Genomic DNA, 22,604 nt, shown 5'->3' with positions numbered 1-22,604 from the left:
AGCGAGGCTGTGCAGGGACAAAATTAGGAAGGCCAAAGCTCATCTGGAGCTCAATCTGGCTACTGCCGTTAAAGATAACAAAAAACGTTTCTATAAATACATCAACACAAAAAGGAGGACTAAGGAGAATCTCCATCCTTTACTGGATGCGGGGGGAAACTTAGTTACAAGAGATGAGGAAAAGGCGGAGGTGCTCAATGCCTTCTTTGCCTCAGTCTTTAGCGGCAATACCGGATGTTCTCTGGATACTCAGTACCCTGAGCTGGTGGAAGGCGATGGGGAGCAGGATGTGGCCCTCATTATCCATGAAGAACTGGTTGGTGACCTGCTACGGCACTTAGATGTGCACAAGTCGATGGGGCCGGATGGGATCCACCCAAGGGTACTGAGGGAACTGGCAGAGGAGCTGGCCAAGCCACTTTCCATCATTTATCAACAGTCCTGGCTATTAGGGGAGGTTCCAATCGACTGGCGGCTAGCAAACGTGACGCCCATCTACAAGAAGGGCCGGAGGGCAGACCCGGGAAACTACAGGCCTGTCAGTTTGACCTCAGTGCCAGGGAAGCTCATGGAGCAGATCCTCCTGAGAGTCATCATGCAGCAATTGCAGGGGAAGCAGGCGATCAGGCCCAGTCAGCATGGCTTTATGAAAGGCAGGTCATGCCTGACGAACCTGATCTCCTTCTATGACAGAGTGACGCGCTGGGTGGATGAGGGAAAGGCTGTGGATGTGGTCTGCCTTGACTTCAGCAAGGCTTTTGACACCGTCTCCCACAGCATTCTCCTCAAGAAACTGGCTGCTCTTGGCTTGGACTGGCGCACGCTTCGCTGGGTTAGAAACTGGCTGGATAGCCGGGCCCAAAGAGTCATGGTGAATGGAGCCAAGTCCAGTTGGAGGCCAGTCACTAGTGGCGTCCCCCAGGGCTCGGTGCTGGGGCCGGTCCTCTTTAATATCTTCATCGATGATCTGGACGAGGGCATCGAGTGCACCCTCAGTAAGTTCGCAGATGACACCAAGTTAGGTGCGTGTGTCGATCTGCTCGAGGGTAGGAAAGCTCTGCAGGAGGATCTGGATAGGCTGCACCGATGGGCTGAGGTCAACTGCATGAAGTTCAACAAGGCCAAGTGCCGGGTCCTGCACCTGGGGCGCAATAACCCCAAGCAGAGCTACAGACTGGGAGAGGAATGGTTGGAGAGCTGCCAGGCAAAGAAGGACCTGGGAGTGATGGTGGATAGTCGGCTGAATATGAGCCAGCAGTGTGCTCAGGTAGCCAAGAAGGCCAACGGCATCCTGGCTTGTATCAGGAACAGCGTGACCAGCAGGGCTAGGGAGGTGATCGTCCCCCTGTACTCAGCTCTGGTGAGGCCGCACCTCGAGTACTGTGTTCAGTTTTGGGCCCCTCGCTACAAGAAGGACATGGAGGTGCTTGAGCGGGTGCAGAGAAGGGCGACGAAGCTGGTGAGGGGCCTGGAGAACAAGTCCTACGAGGAGCGGCTGAGGGAGCTGGGCTTGTTCAGCCTGGAGAAGAGGAGGCTCAGGGGTGACCTTATCGCTCTTTTTAGGTACCTCAAGGGAGGCTGTAGCGAGGTGGGGGTTGGCCTGTTCTCCCACGTGCCTGGTGACAGGACGAGGGGGAATGGGCTTAAGTTGAGCCAGGGGAGTTTTAGGTTAGATGTTAGGAAGAACTTCTTCACTGAAAGGGTTGTTAGACATTGGAACAGGCTGCCCAGGGAAGTGGTGGAGTCACCATCCCTGGAAGTCTTCAAAAGACGTTTAGATGTAGAGCTTAGGGATATGGTTTAGTGGAGGGCTGTTAGCGTTAGGTTGGAGGTTGGACTCGATGACCTTGAGGTCTCTTCCAACCTAGAAATTCTGTGATTCTGTGTGATAAGTTTTAGAAGAAAACAGACTAGCACTGCCTTAAACACAAGTCCACTTTAACAATCTAAGAACCTTTGTCTGATGCCTACCTTTAGCATTTTCACATCTTGATACTTCCACATCCAGAGTGAAGTTATGATGAAACAGTTGTGTTCAATCTGAGTCAGTTTACAGTTCTTGCATTTCATCATGAATTCTTAGAGGTTTAGCCATGCAGAGAAATAATATTATTGCTCTGCCCACTCTACTTGAGAATTGCAAAGCAGTTTTACAAGTGTGATTGTGTTCTCTACTTAATGGTCTATATCAATGATCTGGCTTCCAAATCTGGCAAAAAGTACCTTGGAACTCATCAGTGTATGCTGAGTCTTTATCTTTCATGTAGTAAACATATCACAATGTTGGCTTTAGAATAAAGTATGGTTTAACTGAAGCAGACGAAAGACGCCGACTTTAGGAAACACACAGTAACTTTTACTCAGACTTATGTACTTCTCTACTGATATTACTGCATGTCTTGGGCTTCTGTGAAACAGCGAAAGATTGATTACAGGTATTCTTAAGCCACTTACAAATTACAGACTTTTAGTTATTATGTTGGTGGTCAGAGTGTGAAATTAAGTGAATCTAAATCAAATTTCATATAAAAGTCACTTTTAAACTTCCCTAATCAGTTGGAAACACACAGCATATTTCCCCTTATATTTTTAGATTGTTATTGATCAAGGTGTTGTTACACATATCAACAGACGGTTGGAAGAAAGGAAGCTCAAAAAAAAAAAAGTGTATATGCCTATTATGTCTCAACAAATCCATTCTTTGCTTAACAGTACTGTAGCTATTCCAATTACTTTAAAATTTAGTTCATTCTTTATTATCTGAGTAGAAGGTTTTAATAGCTTAATGCATGTTTTTTCTGTCTAAAGACTAGAAAAACACAGTTGCATGTTAACTAGGCTAGAAAGAAGAAAGCAAATGTCACAACTGGTAGTTCACTCCTTGTTCATTTAAGAACTGGCATTCTCCCTTGAAATTTCTAATGCATGTCACTTCTTTCCAACACTCCCAACAGCCTTCTTTCATTTAGGTCGGTACAGACAGAATAATTAAAGAACATAAGCTGAAGTGTTAATAATGTCATAATGTTCAAAGTAACCTAATCCAGGAGTGAACATTTCTACTTTTTTAGTAGTTTTCCTTCCTATTATATGTTTACATAACAATATTATTCTCTCAAGGTGCAAGTACCAGCTAAACACTTTTCATTTCATCTTCATATTTTCATGGGACTTTTGAAAGCTATTAAAAACATCATAAAAATACTTTGCACGTTTAAAAAGTCCTTTTTAGGACCAATTGAAAATAAAATTCTAATATTTTTTTCAGGGTTTAGAACATTTGATCTTCAGAATGCTTCCCTTCTTTTCCTTTTATTCTTACATACATTTTTTTTTTTCTTTCCCGTTAGATACAAAAGGAGGCCAACAAGGTGTTTGCCCACATTTAATCAGAAACATGATTAGAATGTTTTCATTATCAGTTCTGATTATCTAACATTAAAAGCTTTTTTTTCTGGGAAAAAAAAAAAAATCTGTAAGATTTAGTCCTGTACTGATATCTGCTACAGTGCTGTGTGATAAATTGAGCTCCTTGTGATAGTTTTTTTTTTTTTTTTTTTTTTTTTTTTTAAGAGAGGGAAAAATGATTAATGTAAATTACTCAGGAGACTGTGATCATTTGATTTCCAATTTATTCCAAGTGAGAAATATGCTAATTAAAACAATTGTAATATTGTTTCTGTGATTATTTGTTAATTATGATTGATTTAATGAACTACTTCTGCATACTCAGTTCTCCTGAGTGTGTCGGGTAGGTTAGATAATTTGTTGGAGCAGTACTTCAAGTCTGCATCAAAGAAATCACTGCAAGATTCACTGTTATTTCAGAGTTGATCCTGAATCTCTACAGAGCTTCATAGGAACAACAGTGGATTTGAGGCAAGCAAGGAATTGTCTTTTTCAGCAACATAATTAACTAAAGTTAATTCTTCTACAGCTCTCAATTTAGTTGAAATATGAAGTTTTACCATTGTTTTACAATCCATTTGACTCATGAGGTATTGTAGCAATCCAATTCTGCTACATGATTTCTTAGCAGAAATAAAAATTGCAAAACAGTAATAATGGGTCAGCACACGGAAGACAGGAATTAATTATTTGATGACTTTTAAAGGTTTATATTAATAAAAATGTGCATGCCACAAATTGCCTTAAAAGTAACAGTGAGAACTGAAGAGAGATACAGAGCATATTCATTGCAAAGTACCAAGAAAGTGATTTTTGTAGAAGAGTTCTTGAATGCGTCAAAATCAAAGAACCTCAAGTTTAATATATACAAGACAGTGGTTTGGGTAGCAACTTTTAGCTGATAGATAGAGGCTACATTTTAGAAATACTCTGCAGGAAGATGTGCTGAAGCTTAAGTGTGGTACAAATGCATTAATCTGTGGAAGAGACAAATTATCAGCTAAGTTACAGAAGAATGCATGTGAGAAAATAGTAGGTCTGTTGTTTCCGGCTGTGTTTGTATGTCTGACTGATGAAGAAATTAGCCACTCTGTCAGTTTTCATAATTTTCCTTTTCTTTTGGGGTAACAGCGGAAAAGGAGGGGTTGGGGGAAAGGAGTGTGCTCAGAAAGCTGAGTCCAGTACCTTTCGGTTGGGACTGAAAACAAGTGTTCCAGAAAGGACAATTTGAAGCAAGCCACTCTCACCCAAAAATATAATATGTATCTGCTGAGAGTTCCTTAGGTACTCTAAATAGCTCCAAGAATAAATGTGAACACTTTTACTTTTGATTCTACCGCCCAATCCCAAAGAAGTGTTTGAAATCTGGGAAGTACTTCTGTAATAAAAAATACCAAGGTTTGAAAGTTTGTTTTCATGTGAAATGGAAGAGCAGCCTTTATAAGTTTTCAGTGAGAAATGCTGAGAGCAATATAGCATGTTCTTTCACTGTAACAACACAAACCTTACAGTTAGGAACCATACCACAAACGGGAACCATCTACCTGCTGACTGACCACAGTGACTAGAACCTGAATAGATGGGAACTGTTACACCTAAAGGGCAAATAGTGGCTCAGATACCTTCACAGGAAATATTCAATACACACAAGACTATATTATGGCCAGTAGAAAATGAGTGGATTGCCACAAACAGAATTTCATTGTCTTTTGTTTTCAGTACAAATTTTTCAGTTATCACCTATGGACATCCCACTGAAGAAAGGTCCTAATGGTCCACTGGTTTATGAGCAAAATGGTAGGTCCAAGAAGGTCCAACGGATTAATTAAATCCTATCCAATGAAAAAAATAAAAATAAAAATTCATCTCTGTCATTTCTCTCTCAGCTTCCCTCACCTTTGAAGGAGTCAGGTGATCTTATCAAGTTGTTTCAAGTGACTGTTCTAACTTGTTTCATTCTACAAAGATTTTGAAGAGATTTTTCTAAAGATGAATAAAATAAATGATGGAGATCCTATATATCTTTCTCTGCATTCATAAAAACTTTGAGTTCACAGAAGCCTGTCTGAATAGCCAATATGACTGTACAAAGCTTTTAGGAAACCTGTACTATCTTTTTGCATTTTCTCTATCTGTTCTATCTTAGAAATGCATCTGTCCTTTAAAATGCTATCACTTTAAGACTGTTGAGTATTGGTGTTTATAAATATGGATTATTCTATGCAGTTTGGGAGCTTTCCTAGTTGCAATTCACTGTCCTTTGTCAGTCCTCTCTTGAGAATCTGTTATAGGAAGAAGCAAAAACTATTCTAAAAGTCTTTCTCAGTTTCAGTTGTTTCCATTTGAAAATGAAAACTAGCTATGAGATTGGTGAACCAAGATAGAATTCACAGCTCTGTCTGCAAGAGGTATATGTTCAAAAATCAGATCACTTGACATTTGCAAGGGACTTCCCCGTTTGTTCTGCCCATCTAAGTATTAACAAAACACGATCATAGTGATCTGATTTCCTCTTCATCAAGCTGCTGGCAGAAACTTTACCAAGTACAGGAGGAGCATAATATTCTTTGCTGTTTCCTACATGTAAACTAGTTGTTGCTAGTGCTTCGGAACTATGGTGATGGCAAACTAGGTCAATGAAAGTTCCTTGAACACCAGAAATGGTACATTAATGATGGAGCTCTACTAAAAGTGTTTCTCTGGTGAAATGTAGACACATTTGCTTAAAGAGCAGAAACACACAGTATGAAAGGAACAATCAGATCTGGCTTGACTGAGCCCTCAGGTCACAGGTGACTGTAATTATTTATGTCTGTTAATTAGTCTTCCTCATACTGAGTGACATATTAGTAAATCAGAGCAGAATGAAGAAATAGTAACATTCTTGGCCTGTCCTCCTTGAGATATTTCTGTTTCAGGGACCTGGTGAACTTATAGCCTATATTGAAGCATTTATTTCTTCCAGCACCGTAGATAAGAACTAGTTAACTACCTAATTTGATGTAGTTGATTTGCCTTAAGATTAGGGACCATTCTTACTAATTTCTCTGGCAAGGGCGCTGTTGGAATTATACCTTTTGACTAAAGAGTGAGTGGCAATGTTTTCTGTTGCCACAGCTATTCCCTAATGTTCTGTGCTCTAACTTTCACATGCTCCTGAAAGATCAATCATTCAGATTTCTAGAGAAAAGACTTGTGTTGCATGTCTTTTCAATCAGTAATGTAAGTGGGGGTTTAATTGGATTAAATTGTGCCCCTCTGCATCCAGCTCTGTAGATCAGAAACATGGATGGCAGTCCCTCTGTTTCTAACCAAGAGAACTGACCTATATTTGGAAATATCAAAAAAATGTCTCTGTGGGAGCTTGTGACCAGCAACTAGTTTGAATGATTCATGCAGTCTTTAATAATCATATTCGTTATTAATGTAAGTATAACAAGGAGAAAAAAAGTATTTGAATATTTTTTTCTTAACTGTATCTGCTATTTTAAGACAGAGAGAAAATTTCTTTATGTTTTGGTAATATACAGTTAAGCCAAATACTCATGCAAATAGTCTGAAAGAGACTGGTTTGGAAACTTTGTCTAAAACAGCTGCAGATTAGTAATTTCTCTTTCCTATTTTCAACTGGCCCTTTTAGCTCCTTAGGTGCTTTTTGTTCTGTGCTGGTAAGAAAGCTTACTAAAGTGACATTTGTGATGGAGCCTGAAAGCTATTGTCTTTCAGGTTTATTCATTGCTCTTCTGTGTTTGAAATATTGTCTAATGCTTGCTTATCCTATAACTAAGTCTGAAATTGATCTAGTGCTTTTCTGCATTCCAGTACCTTAATGAAATTACACGTTGACTCTCCTAACAGTGATAGTCTATTACTATCACTTAATTCCGTGGTTAATTCCAGGTTAATTCCATGTTCCAAGTGCACGTATTTCCAAAATGTCGTGAGCTGAGTAGTTACTTGTGAAAAGTAAACATATTTTAGAGATTCGCAGTGTCTAGAAAATGAATATTTGTAGCTAAATTACTTTGCACATAATTGTTTAGGTTCACAGAATCACAGAATGGTTTAGGTTGGAAGAGCCCTCTGAAGGCCATCTGGTCCAACCTTCCCTCAAGCAAGACCATCTAGAGCAGGTTGCCCAGCACCAAGTCAAGGTTATTTGTTTGTTGTTGTTGTTATTGTTGTTTTTAAGATCATTTATATTTTGTAAATACTTCTCAAGAGAATTTATATTCCACCAAGAATTGAAAAACTGCAGTTTTGGATGTTATCTTCTATGACTATGCATATATGCACATCTAGAACTGTGCGATAACTCTACAGTCTATTTTCTAAGCATTTTTAAAACTTAGACATTTTCTGTCATTACAGCTTTGTTTATACTACTTAACAAAAAATAATAATAATAATTGTTGTATGGGAGAGAAGAGGACAGCAGAGGAGAGGAGAAGCAAACTGTCTCATATCCCATGCGAAGTATCTTCAAAATACTGCTCAAATCAGAAATAGATCCTTTAGCAAGGTTAGGAGTAACAGGAGTGTATCATCAGTGCAAATGCCAGAACATACATTTTCTATTCTTTCTGATTTTTGTCTTATGTTTGGGGAATTTGTAAAGTTACTTAGGCAAATCCTTCCTTCCAAGTAGAAGTGTTGAAATTGTTAAGCAAAATCTCCTTTTAGAAACAATATTTTAAAAGTCCATTTTTTTTTTTTCAAATTTTTTTTTTCCTTGACAATTACTAAGTTTTGTTTCTAATTGGTGGAGGATTTACTTTGCCATTCATTCCTTCTTTGTACATGATGTGTGAAATATCAGGAGTGGAACAATTAACTAGATTTCATTAGAGTCTTCAGGAAATAGATTTGGTTTCAGGAGCTCATCTATCATGCTCATATTGGTTATGCACAGATTTTGGTTATTAAGTGTCTCAAATTTTCCTCTTCTACTGCTGTACTACATTGTCAGATTAACATGTACTTTATGAGCACTGCCACATCCCACTCAGCTGCTAGCTTTCTCCTGCAAGAAGAAAAGATTACCACAGAATTTCTCAATGCAATTATATGTGAGCTTTCTGCAAAATTACATTTTGCATCAATTTCCATTCATTTTGCAGAATTCCTTATGAAAGATTCCTTGAGTATTACAAAGAATTACTGATGTATTTTTTATTATATATATATAGTTTTTGTTTGTTTGTTTGTTTTTTTGGTTTTTTTTTTTGTTTGTTTGTTTGTTTTTTGTTTGTTTGTTTGTTTTTTGTTTTTCCCTGTACGTATGGCAGAGTTGAGATATTCTAATAGAATTTTAGCTTGAACTTGGGTATTGAAATAGTCCGCTGTATTACCTTGGGGATGTTGAACACTAGTTCATGTGCATGAAATTTTTAATCCATAAACCTGTTAACAGATGTTAGTTTCCTGTATAATTCTTATTTTAAGGAGCAAGTATAAGACAGATTCTTGTGCTGTAAAATGTAATGGTTCATGAACAGCTGTCTGTCATTAAAATGTCTAGGAACCATGCCTTGTATAGTCACATAGAAAGAAATTCTCATGGAAACAGCATTATGGAGGTGGCAGTTGTAGCTCTGCATTTTTTGTCTAGGCTGAATTTTGCAGTTAAAGTTTAACCCTGTGTGATTTAAGTAAAAATTACATTTCTGTTCCCCCTCAAATACAGAATGAGTACATATGAGTATCAAAAATAAGTCCTGAAAATGTACAACAGAGTGAATATGTCTCTACAAAAGTAAAAATTAATTCTATTTGCACCAGATTGTACTCCTGTTTCTGATAATTTTAAAAGAACTTTATTTGGATATTATAATGTGCTTAGAATTAGCAGTAATTAACAACTAATATCTTTCTTTACTGAAAGCTTTTTTTGTCTTAGAGGCCGACAAGCAGTGTTCAGAAAACTCCTTATGGAACTGTCTTTCTCCCAAAATCTTATCCCCTGTAGTTTCTGATGGGTGACTGTGAAATAAATTAGTAAAACATGGACAGCTACAACTATCAAGAATGTAGGTAGCAATAAGCCGTACAATCCTTCCATACACAGTCAAGACAGGTACATTAAATGATTGACTTGGCAGTTATGAAGTTACTATGAGCAAACACGTAATCCACACAGATTTTGTGTGTGTATGATTTCTAAACAACTACATGGCTTTGAAAGGCTGATAGTATTGGAACCTGGGCACAGAGCCTGCAAACCACTGACACCAACCTTGCAAACCACCTCCTGGTGGTATCATTACATTTAGAAGGAAGCAGAAGGAGAAGCAGCAGTCTGGCTGGACACTGTTGCTCCTTTTCTGTGCTGTTGATAGTAGAAGCCAACATTCATCATTAGTTGTTTAGTTGTTTAGTAATCATGTTGTTATATCTCCCACATAGGTCCATGGTACCTTGCTACAACATTTCCTAGAGTGAGAAAACATTGCACTTTGTCATCAAAGATATCTGCAGACAACATACTGACATCAAAGATCTGGATCCTGGTCAGAGCACCATGTTGTTTGCTGAGTGAACTAATGGTGTACTGAATATTGCTACTTCAATTTTTAGATACTTTGAATCTTCTATCTTACACGTTTTCTTGTTGATCAACCCAATATTATGATCATTTTGACAATACAACCAATATCACTAGTGAAGGTATTCTAGCGTGTCCAAAGCAATCTTTACCATGAAAATAAGATGACTTTGCTTACCATCCTTCTGTTTCAAATGGTTCCAGCTTACCTAAGTAGTAGGAATTGATGAGAGGGTACTCTCCAAATATTATTCAGGTGTGACTGTTAGTTTTATCAATCAACTCTGTGGAAAAGAGAGTTGAGAGTAAATTTTTAGACTGATATTACACATCTGCAGTGTATGCTGCTAAAAACATCTTTCTGGATTAAATGAAAACAGAATAGGAATATATTAGTAGTGCAGGTGTCACAATACAGTTGTTACCATAGCTATAGAACAAATTTCTAATGGATTTTTATTTTACATTAGAAACTCGTGCCATGGCAACAGCAGTGCCTGTTAAAGATGTAACTCTGTCATTATAATTTATCTATTACAGCTCTTTTCATTACTATTATTAATAACTATTATTCTGCTGAATGTATTTCCATTTTAAACATGGAATCTCTTGAGATACAAATGTGAATAAGCTGATTTCTAAATTTACATGAATGCAACATTTCTAAAAAATAAAGTGAGAAATGGTATTCCACAGAGATCTACGTATGTACCACAAACAACTGTGCTGGGGTGCACCAGTGTGTAAATAAATAGCTGATTGAATTGCAATCTGCTGCCTAAATGCCAGTTTGGTTGTATATAAACTGGTGATAATAGCAATACTTATCTGTGGCTTTGAGATTATGACAGAACTGAATTATTTGTTGTTCCAAATGTAAATGTATTCCATGCAACACAGATATGGCAGTATCACAGTGTTTTTCATAACAAATGGGAAAGCTGTGGGTGCACTTGTAATGACACTAGGGATCTATTTATATATTGGTATTTAGGATAATATTTACAAGTAAAACGATAAGGAGGGAAGACAAGCAGCATCTGATGAGGAAGCAAGATCTTACAAAAATAAACATCCATACAAAAAGAAATAAAAGATTTTATAATAGAAAACTTCTCTCGATCAGGATTTGATCCAAGAGCTTTATCTTCTACATCTGTTCTTTCTCCATGGTATCCCCGTGCTCTTTCTTAAAGTCCATTCGCAGATGATTCATTCGAGACTATGAGAAAACAAAACTATTATCATAACTCACATACATCTATACTCAGTGAACTCAGTAATATAATGTTGTACAATATTCTTAGTGCCAGCTGAGTTAGTTTAAAAATAAAAAAAATAAAAAATCTAATGAAAAGGTTCAAAAACGTATGATAAATTAGGGGATAGAACATCTTAGGAATGGACAGTCCTGATTTCTGAGATGTATCAGCAGATTTAAGATTAATTCTAACCACACAGGACATGGATCATCAGTATAGACAACTTGCTGAAAGGATCTTTTCAATGCATAGTTCAAAAGAAAAAAATAATTTTAATATGTTTGAAAAAAAAGAAAGGAAAAAGTACACAATACATCACATTTTATCACTAATAAGTCAGAAGAAATACTGGTTTTGGTATCAGTTAGGTATCTTAAAATGTATGGCATTTATTTAGCGGTAAAAAGACACCAGTAAGTAGTAGGAATTGGTAATTATTAAAAGCTAAGTAAAGATTTTATTTTATTTAAGTACAGTTGCTTATTGTAAAAAAGTTATAGAAAAAGCATTATGTTATCCTTTTTTGTGTTTTTCGTACTTTAAGTTCTCAAGACTTAGATCTTGGTAGGACATTCACACAAGCAATGAAGACATGTAGCTGCAGTTTTAGATATAGCAGTTTGAAGAGGATTTTTCATATCTTCTGTTTCAGGTATTAAGACAATAAATATTTCCTTGTAGAAAAAAAAATAATAATGTAACAAATTATTTTACAATTATCTATTGCAGGTTTTTTTTTTTCCTCCTATGATTTATTTAGAACATTACAATGACTACTATACTGCTTAGAACAGTGGTATAGTTCAGTTCTGTATTCTTACTCGTAATAATCATTAGCTGCGGTAGGAAACTAAAATAATAATACTAACTGTATTAAAAAAAAAAAAAAAGGCGTAACAGTTACAAATTTAAAAGTCAGAATATCTAGAATTACTATTGGTCATGGAAGTATTGGTTGGAAGGGACCTCTGAGGTCCTCTAGTCCAGTGCCCTGTTTTGATCATCAGATCAGACATGATCTTTCCTAGCCTAGTCTTGAAAACCTCCACAGATGGAGACACCACCTGTCTGGATAATCTGTTCTAGGACTGTGGTGCTGCATGCATGCAGCATGCTTCTTAACCTTTATCATAACTGCATACTATATTTTCTTGACAACCCCAGTCTTTTTTATTGCCCAATATAGATCTGGTCTACATTGCTCAAAATCAGGGTGAAGCAGGCATACCTATGACATCTTTGCTTCCTTTGTAATATAATTAACAAAATTCTTAGTTAAATCAAAAGGTATCAAAGAAAATAAATGATGGCTGAGGCAGCTGAATACTGCACAGAGAAAATTCTATCTCTGACAAAGCTTTTGTTTTACTCATCAAGACAGACCAACAGTGTTCCTTATTTTTTGAATGCTGAAGTTGAGACTTTAGGGCTTTGACTTACAGAACTACTAAGCCAATAACAACTGTGCTTTGAAAATATTCTGTGTTATATATTAAATACTCTGAACAAAGCAAATCTCAAGGAATATCAAATTGGATGCCCAAAATTTGTGGACTCCCTATGCCTTATCTCACATTTATCAGGTTAGGATGTTATCACATTATAGACTCACCTTGTAAAGATAATGTGTGGACCACAGAGATAATGGGCATCATACAAAAGTCTCAGGAGGTGTTGACTTACTTGGCATTCAAAGAAGGATTTCTATACTACGGTATATAGGTAATAGTACTACTCTTTCTGAACAAGGAGAATACAATATGTTGAAAAGGTTCTTCACTAAGCAAACTTAATTCTGAACAGTAAATGAAACAGGCAGGGTTTTGTTTTTTTTTTTGGAACAATAGTAGGTGATCATATAAAAAGTGAAATACAATGTTAGCACAGAAAAATACATCTTGTACAGGCAACCTTTGTTTTCATCTTCCCTATCTTCATTGAAGTGTTTGTGTTTACATCTTTATGTCTTGTTTAAAAGGTGAAAATTACAGGTAGGATAGAATACATATGCTTATGTATACAATACAATAACTGTACTAACAGATCAAGTTGAAAAGATGCATATGATATACTTAGAATCTTTCAATCCATTGCAAAATTCTGCCACTTCAACTAACAAAATAACTGAAAATAACATTTTGATATGGTGTCACAGCATCACTGCTAAATAGGAGTGAGATACGCTTTTTAATTGTGACTATGTAAAGTTAATGACCACAGAAGAATGGGAGTTCTCAGAAACAATAGCTTTTGTCTATAGTAGTAAAATGAACAAAATCATGGTATGAGATGGTGCTTGGAGTCTGTACTGTTAAACTGTTATGTGGATTTTGGAAGGGTTTACCCAATGACCAACGGATACCAAGCAGTACCGAACTAAGAGAGTGCCCAGACATTGCTCAAGTTTTAGCTGAGGCCAGAGACCCAGTAACTGGATGTGCCAGCTTTCTTGAGAAAGAGGAGAGAACGTAGGATATGAGACAAGTAATTCCTTTAGATCCTAAGAATATTGCTTGGCCATTTTTATTTGCTAGTTTAGATGCAGCAAAAGTCACATAGGTATTAGTGAAAGCCTTGCAATCCAGGTGTCTATAATCTTTTCTTTTTCCTGATTTACTCTTACTTCTTTCTTTATCTTGGCAAACACATTTATCTTTTAAGTGAATTCAACAGAAAGTTGTAAAACTTGTTTCTGGAACAGTGGAATAGGATTCAGTGTGTGATTATTTAGGTATTTGAATGCAGACTGGATGCCATCTCCCATTATAGTCATTGGCAGTCTAGTCAATACAGATAATGGAGTACAGAGAGTAATTCATCTGACTAGCCACAACATACAGTGTGCGGCATCACTCTCTAGCATCCATTGACTTTATCAAACTGATCTCTAACTATGGTAGGACATACTTGTTACGCAACAGATACCTAAAAAGAAATGTCTTAATCCAGAGCTACTGAAAATTTTATGGAAGTGAAGAACACCAAGGTCAATCATTATTTACATCATTTATTTTTCTTGCTAAGTTCACCTTCAAAATGTCAGACTTACAATTAATTCAGCTACTTCCAGAAATCAAAGAAAGTAAGAATATTCCATGTCCTCTCATTCTCATGCTTTTTGCCCCCACACCAACATTTGTGGAGCTATTAATTCCTTAAACTCTGTCATGTTCCCTATTCAACCTTTCAATATAACAGTCATTATCTTTTTAGTTGCAAAATGTCTGAAGTATGTATTTTAGTCTCTCTCTCTCTCTTTCTCATAGGGGGGAAAAAAAAGTAGATTTTCTTAGGTTGCACTCCTAATATTGATTAGAATTTTATAATGATAGGTTAACAAATGCTAGAAACATTTAATTTTAAATTTTCAAGCTGCTGACTAGTAGAAGAACTGATGGGGATTTGAAGTACACACCAAAATGTTTTTGCTATTATATGTATATCAAATACTGCCTTATTTTAGAAGTGATATTTTGAGTTTTTGTTTTGTTTTGTTTACAACAGATATTTTAGCAAATAGCAAGAAACTTCTCAATTTCTTTGCAAATTATGACGTATACTATTCCTTCTGGTGGCTCTTGTGCATACAGTCCTACAGTTAAGAATTTACATATGTACATAGACTTCTAGCAGGAATGAGATATATGTATTTATCTTTCATGAAGTAGTTATTGAGATGCAACTGTTTGTGTGGTCACAGTTATTCTGAATAGAATACGCTAACTTAAATGACTTAAATGCCATGTGGATGGAGTGATGTGATCAATAGGATGACTTTAAATGATAAGTTAGAAGTTAGAAAAAGGTACAGATAGAAAAAGGGTCTTTTTTTTTTTTCCTTTTCTTTTTTCTGATCCTTACAGAAATAGGCATAAAAAAAGAGCTATACATTTTTAATAATCCACTATGAATTGTGTCAAGAAGTAAATTTTTCTCCGGTTCCTTTTTTTTTTTTTTTTTATGTTAAATTGCCTATAAAACTTGTTTCAATTCTTAAGAAAAGACTTGATTTCCCATTATTTTACAAAGGTTACTATAACTCTGAAACTATTCTTCCAAGTTCCCTGAAATAAAAACAACACTCAGATCTATTCTTTAGAGACTGTAAGTTAAAAGGCATAATAGTGTGAATTCACTATTATTATGATGACTATAAAAAGAAATATTATTAACAATACTCCTGACAATACAGGTTCTTCATGTGTTTTAATACCTATAAAGTAACTAGCTAATTCATTTTACAAAGTTGTATAATTTGTACACAATTCAGCTCAGTACCAAATTAAAAGAGACACCATCAAATTAATAGAATAGCAACAACTTATTTAATTTTATAAATTTGCTTTTTCCTGGAATTTATGTGTAGCATTGAGTGGTTTGGGCTTTTTTTTTCAACCACTCAGGATAAATTTGTCAAGTTCAAGGAGAGAATTGTTTTTTAAGAGAACAATAAATCAATTCATGTCATAAGTATCTTTTCTTTCTGTACTTAAAAAAGAACCAAGCAGCATACAAAAACCATTTTGCAGAGAGTAAGGTTTTTGTTGTTTACAGTATTTTATCACCCATTTTTTTTTACAAGTTGCTCTCTCTCATTTCAGAGCGTCTTTGCCATGGAGAAACATCTACTGAAAGTGAGCTTCCTGAAGGACACCCCGCTGAGCAGTTTGCAGGTTTACTTCATGGATCATCACCTGCATGTGACCCACCTGATAACCCACTCCAGCTGTACAGCAAAATAAACCAGTGCAGTAGTCCACTGGAGAAAAACATTTTAAGCAAGAGCACAGTGCAGCAGATACAGCTACGGAAAGAAAACAACCCTGATCCTCCTGTTAAGAAAAAGAAGCCACAGGTTGTAAACAGAACCATATTTCATACTAAAACTAAACCAGTGGAAAACCATACACTGGTTGGCACATCAACAAGGATAAGTGAACAGTGGGTTATTACTACTGGAGGATTTGTTGAGCGAGCATGCACACTTGGGAGAATACGATCTTTACCAAAGACTTTGCTTGAAATGCATTTGTACAAAAATGTTTCAAAATCTGATTCTAATCTTATCACCCATCCTCCAAGTGACAAAAAAGCAAGAAGCAACTGGAGTGAACCCACACCAAATCAACAGTGCTCTAAAGGAAATTCTGAAAGAACACCTTCCTTCACATCAGAATGGGAAGAAGTAAGTTTTGATCATTTTTAAGAACAAGCAAATATACTGTATTGTGAAAACACTGTTATTTTTTCCATTTCAGAGATGAAATAAAAAGTGAACCATTACCAATACTGAGAGTGTATCATAGTCTAATACATGGTAGTTTGACCGCTGGCACAAAATGCAATGCATTTCTGTTCAAAGTGCTATACGTTTAACGAAATCTATTGTTTCCATAGTGAATGAGGTAACTCTATTGTGACATTTAAATTATTTTCTACTAAACCTCTCACCACTGACTCTATTAAAATTGGTGAAAGTATTGTGGCTATGCCCATTATTTATATGTTTGCTAATTATTTCCCATCACAGCAATGCCCCCCAAGAGACAAAAGATGATGGCAGAAATTGAAAGTCTAAGATTTTATGTTGATTATGCATTCCCAAACCCTCTACATATAATGTATTCTCTAACTGGTGTATAGCCTGTGTACCTAATACTTGGCACATACCTTGTGCCTTGGTTCTTGTGTGAAATGGGAATACCCTTGTGGCTACAATGAATTCAGAACTATAAAAAGAAATTTCCATGCTGAATTGATAGTACACATGCTTGCTCATACAAAATTCTTTATTTTAGTCTTAGAGCTTGATTTAAATTAAGTTTTATACATCTTTCTTCTAATTTATTTTTTTTCTTTCTAATTTACTACATTCCAAGAATGTAAGCAATTCTTCATAGACATGAAAGTTCCCATCTTACTGAGGTAAATTAAGAATGCAAAATGTTTATATCTTTACTGCTATTATAGAGAAGCAAGCATTTCTCTTTCAAATGACTGTCATGGGGCTCTATATCCATCTCCAGAGTGCCATTTTATTTCAGAAAAGCAGACAGTTTGTTTGTGTGATTGTTTACTTTTCTGGGAAAAGGTTTCCAGCTCATTTAAATGTCTGGTTTGATAGGACATATGAAGATAGTTTTTGTTTTAAAGGAGATACTTTCTCAGTGGAAAGGTAATTAGGATCAGGTTTTGATCCATTAACCTAGATATATTGAAATCCTGAAACTAGTCAGTTTGTCTTTTCAGAAGGTTTGGTTATTCTTAAGGGTAAGAAAAATGTAGTTTATCGGAAAAGTATGTATGAATTCTAAATTGTCTAGATTTTCTGCTGTCACCAGTGACAAATATATAGTATTAAAAAAGGAGTCAGCTTTCCAAGTAGTCCTAATATTAAGCTCTGTAAAACTTGGTTCCCTATGTCTGCCTTGCAACCCAGTCTTTTCATTCACTTTTTGCATGTGTGTGTGTGCTGTTCTTATGGCAAAAATTGTAGGTATAAAAGTTCTGACATAGCAAGTACAATGTGATTTGCAAATGAGCTTTGGCATGAATGTAGCTGTTTCACAAGTGGTATATGTGGGCACAGCTATGTTTCATACCTATCCAGGGTCCTTGGAGCAGACAGAAAAAAAGGGAGCTAGGAAGTTCTCTGGAAATCTTAAACGAACAATTGATTTAGTACTTTATAACACAAATATATATATATATATGATAATAATAAAAATATTCTTATGCATTAATATTACTGCTTAAATCATGTTCTTGTGTTCACAGCTATCACCAAATAAAATTATCCTATATAATTAAAATCCATTCTGTTATATACTTTAATACATGCATTTTTCTCCTTTGTATCCATATACAGAAATGTCATGAAGTAGTTTCAAAGGCTGAGATGACCATAATCATTGGTATGACAGGAGCTATACAGTAGGAAAGGAAACATTAGTTTCAAGGTTTAGCTTTTGATGTGTACAAATATGTTGCAAAATAAAAATCAAAGTGGAGAATTTAGTTTTCACTATTTGATTTTTGCCTTTTGCAGTTTTGATTATACTGTTGTTTTTTTAATGAAAGTAATTATTCCAGAATTTCATGCATGAAAAACTAAGTATAACAATCACCAATTGTTTTCACTGTTCTCTTTTTTGTAGATTGATAAAATCATGAGTTCCATAGATGCTGGAATTAATACTGGTCTGGGGGAAATGAACGATCATGCTACAAGTAAGGAAAACCAGATTAAACTCTTGTTTAATTGTGCCTTAGCTGGCTATAGGGAAACCATAGATATATATTACAAAGTAAACCATTGTTTTGAAATCATTTGTAAGTATTTAAATAACCATGAACAGAATCAATCTTGTTTACTTTTAGAGAAGCATTAGGCATGTATCCTGGAGCTGTTACTTTAAATAGCAGTTTGGAATCATTGATGTTGTTTTGAAATCTTAACAGAAAAATACTTCATAATGAAGCCCTTCTACTGGGGGTATTTTCCAATCTTTTTCAGCTGTATTTATGTTTGAAATGGTAGGACAGTCAATGTATATATAGTCCGATAGCTGCCGACACTTTTTAAACATTATATCATCTAATGCAGTTTTGAGCAAATATTTGGCACGGTACTGAAAATGTTGCTGACAGCCAGTGAATGGTGTTAGCAATGATAGGAAAATTTGCAAACCTTCTCTATCATGGTGAATTCTAAGAACTCTAGTCATGACTAGCTTGTTGGTATGTTAGCATAAATCTGTGCAACTGTACTGATAAGATTTTTGGAAGTATTTTACTATGTCTTTTTCCTAACTGGTGGAAAGAAAACTGACTGCCACGACTGAATAATTTGGTCTGGAGGCATAGTTATTTAAGCTCACCTCTACTAGCATATTCCTGCTAGCGATTCCATACAATTATATGTGTTTATGCATCAGGCAGGAGACTATGTACCTTATCACTTAAGATTTTTTTTTTTTTTTAAAGTATTTTAACAACCATTCATTTCATAGAGAACTATATCTGTATGGCACGAAACTTTTATCAATTAAATGGAGGTGACACAGCTATTTTAACATTAGCTGGACAATAACAAGCCTAGGAAAATGAGAAAATGATTGATTTGAATGCAAATATGATTGCAGATCAAACAAGCAGGTTCAGATTTTGTTTTGGAAAAAAGTAGGGAGTAATACAATGAAAACTGCTGGACATCTTATTGTGGCAGGCTTTTTTTTCTTTCTGCAACTTGCAGTGTTAGTATAGAGAATTATTCATAGAGAAACTTTAGGTCATGAGATAGTAATTTCTGAAGATATAAGAAATTCAGGATTTGCTTCTTATTATTTTTTATCATGATAGTGCGCAGGCAGCACACAAAATCAGGCTTCTATTAAATTGTGCAACAAGTAAGAGCTATGAAAAGGAGACAAAAGCTACAGTATGAATATTCAAGTTTGCACAACTTGGTGAGTCACCAGCCCTGGAGGTCTTCAAGAAACATGTAGATATAGAACTTAGTAGCATGATTTAGTGGTAGACTTGTCAGTACTAGGTTAAAGGTTGGACCAGATAAACTTAAAAGGGTTTTTCCAACCTGAATGATTCTATGATTCTATAATTCTATGATATGCAAACACTACTCCAACCCTTCCTTTGACTGACCACAATTGTTTTTGTTTTGTTTTGTGTTGTTTTGTTTTTCATGTAAGATCAAAAAGAATCTCTCAGCAACACTTGTCATTAGGCATTTTGTGACTTCTTCTGTATGCATTATTTTTCTTGGCATTCAAACTTGGCATTTGATTCTTCAGTTCTTTCAACTGGCAGGAGATCTACTCTTTTCATTGCTCTTCTTTTTCCAGAAGGGACTTTAAAGTCACAACTTTTCTATTCAGTGTGCAGCTGCCTGCAAACTAACATTTTTTTCCTTTCTGTCATCTCCTAATGGTCTTCAGCTTGTTTAGAGTGATAATCTGATTTTGCTCTTAATGAAGGAATCAAGCTATGTACTATGAATCAAAACAAAACTACATTTCTGTAAATGTAATCAATTTTGCTGTACATGCAAACGGTAATAAAAACATTTATTTCTGTTACAGAGCTAGTTATATCAAGCTTTGCATGTATGATTTCCAGTTTTCATTCCTTTATGCCTTTCCAGCTTCAGTCAAACCCAGTTCAGGCAGCAAGCAATAGAAACTGTTATAATATTATTATATCAAATATTTGATTTGTAATAATATCAACATATTTTATATAACACAACATTAAATGCATTATAAAATATAAAATAATGAATTAGAATTTAATAACTTATAAATTATTAATTATAAAATGCATCATATCTAAGATTCTATACTTAAAGAATGTTCTTATTTTGTGTTAACAAAGTAGTATGGTTATCTAGCAGATAATAAGGAGTATTTATTTCACACAGCAGACTGGGGTAACCACTCAAACTGAGCCTTAATACAGTGGTATGTATATATCTAATAACATATTTTACTTGACTACTGTTTTTAGCTTGTATTAATTCTACTTGCTAACTAGCACAAGACAATAAATATGCCTTTCTTACTGATAATGTAGCAAAAGAGATTTTTAGATATGTCTTTGGCCCTAATGGATGAGTTGGTTTGAAGTGTTCTGCAGTAATTCATCTCATGCTCCTCCTATATAAAATATATTTTATTGGCAAAAAGTGTCTCAGGTTCCTCATTGTTTCTGATAGCTCCTACCTCTGCCAGCATTCAGATGTTGGCACTGTCTGGATCCCAGTGCACTTTACTTAGGGTTTTATCTGCCCAAAATTTGAAGTGATAAGAACCTAAATTCCATCTTAGAACTTGTCATTTACCTTTTCTCTTCTTCCTAGCTCTGTGCTAAGCATAACACAGCCAGACGTAAAGAACTGGTCTCTGCTTAGGAAGAAAAATTAAGTAATGTATGATCAAATAATCAGAAATAACTTTATCCATTTATATATAAATATAGGTGTTAGTTTTATTTCACTATATGTGTAAAAAAAAAAAAAAAAGCAAGTAGAAATTAAAAATAATGAATTATTTAATATTTAGACTGTATAAGTCAAAAAGACTTCTCTTAGAGCTGAAAATAGCTAAATTATTGATCATTATATTTAGGAAGCTTCACTTTTCTTGCTAGCTTTTTAAACAAACAGTAAAATTTCTGATAATACTGAAAAGCAAATGTAGCTTGATATGCAGTTCTTCATTTTAGTATTTAATGAGTCCCATGCTTTGGTGTTGTTATGAACCATTAATGAAAACAAAAAGAAATTAAATTTAAGCACAAATATTCTTAATCTAGTATGCATGAAGAGCTTTTTGTGTTGCATAGTGTCACACTCAGCAAATATATTTCCTCTCAAATATATATATATATCACAAACTGATAAATCAATATCTATATTTTAAATTAAACAATGATGACATCTTGTGATGAAATCCTTGAATGGATTTACAGGAACTTTGGGCTGTATTTTCCTAATAGTGAAATCTTCATTTAAGTTTTCAGAGAAATCTCTTAAGAAGCACTTAGAGAGGCAGGGAAAGAAGAGAATCTGAACTGACTGAGTATACATGTATCATGAGAACTTCATCCACAGCATGTATCTGGAAGCAAAAAATATTAATCAGAGCTTTCAGTTTGTTGGCAGTACAGGCACTTGGCTGTTCACTGCAGATTTCTTCTGAGGGCAGGTAGCATTTCACATCTGAGTAGCTTGCAACTGAAATCAAAGCCAGGAGTGCTGACCAGGGAGCAAGTAATAACTAATCTTAACTAGAGATTTAAGACATGAAAAAAACATTTCTCCATAGCCTATAAAACCTTCCTTGCTGAGAGAAAATATAAGATGGTGTTGGTTAGTGACCTTCTACTAGAAGTGATGTGGAGACATCTACACCACTTGGAACTTAGATGATAGTTGGTGTTAGATGATAGTTGACTCCTTCACAGGAGTCCAAATTTACCAAGTTGTAAAGTATCCTATTGATCACTATCATATGATAAACATTTACCTGGATCCTAATAATACTTCCAAGAATTATTCTAAGTAAATCAAAAGTGTTTTATAGGTCTCTGTGACAATGGATGAAATGTTTGAAGATTCAAGATATAACATTGCCTATCCTCTTCATTCTTAGTCAAATTACACCTTATTCTACACCCTAAATATAACTGCATGAATTCTAATCTGAGAGAAAACAAATTAAGAAATGTGGTGAGGACAAAAACCTTCATCCTAAAAAAAAGCAAATTGGACGTTGCTCTAACCCCTGAGAAAGATAGGATTACTGAAAACAGGATTAAAGAAGTGACTAGACAAAAAGTCATGGGTCAGTTTGCCATCTATCTTAGCTGTT

General features: G+C 35.3%; 1 protein-coding gene across 6 annotated transcripts in view; it reads left to right on the top strand.

Moving 5' to 3' along the window:
- ANKS1B (ankyrin repeat and sterile alpha motif domain containing 1B) overlaps window positions 1-22,604 on the top strand; it is a gene marked incomplete at both ends in the record, with an annotated part of 436,397 nt that overhangs the window by 197,748 nt on the left and 216,045 nt on the right. For 5 of the 6 annotated variants that reach the window (XM_084292214.1, XM_084292215.1, XM_084292213.1 and 2 more), the window contains 2 exons: window positions 15,816-16,399; window positions 18,372-18,444. In XM_084292214.1, coding sequence (XP_084148340.1) covers window positions 15,816-16,399; window positions 18,372-18,444 — 657 coding nt within the window. Of the gene's footprint in view, window positions 1-15,796; window positions 16,400-18,371; window positions 18,445-22,604 lie in introns of all 6 variants that reach the window. The other variant, XM_084292205.1, reaches the window with a different exon arrangement.

This window comes from Netta rufina, assembly GCF_964035555.1.
Source record: "Netta rufina genome assembly, chromosome: 1".
Classification (NCBI taxonomy): domain Eukaryota; kingdom Metazoa; phylum Chordata; class Aves; order Anseriformes; family Anatidae; genus Netta; species Netta rufina.
Note: the sequence above shows the minus strand (reverse complement) of the source record. Positions and strands in the feature narration are given on the sequence as shown.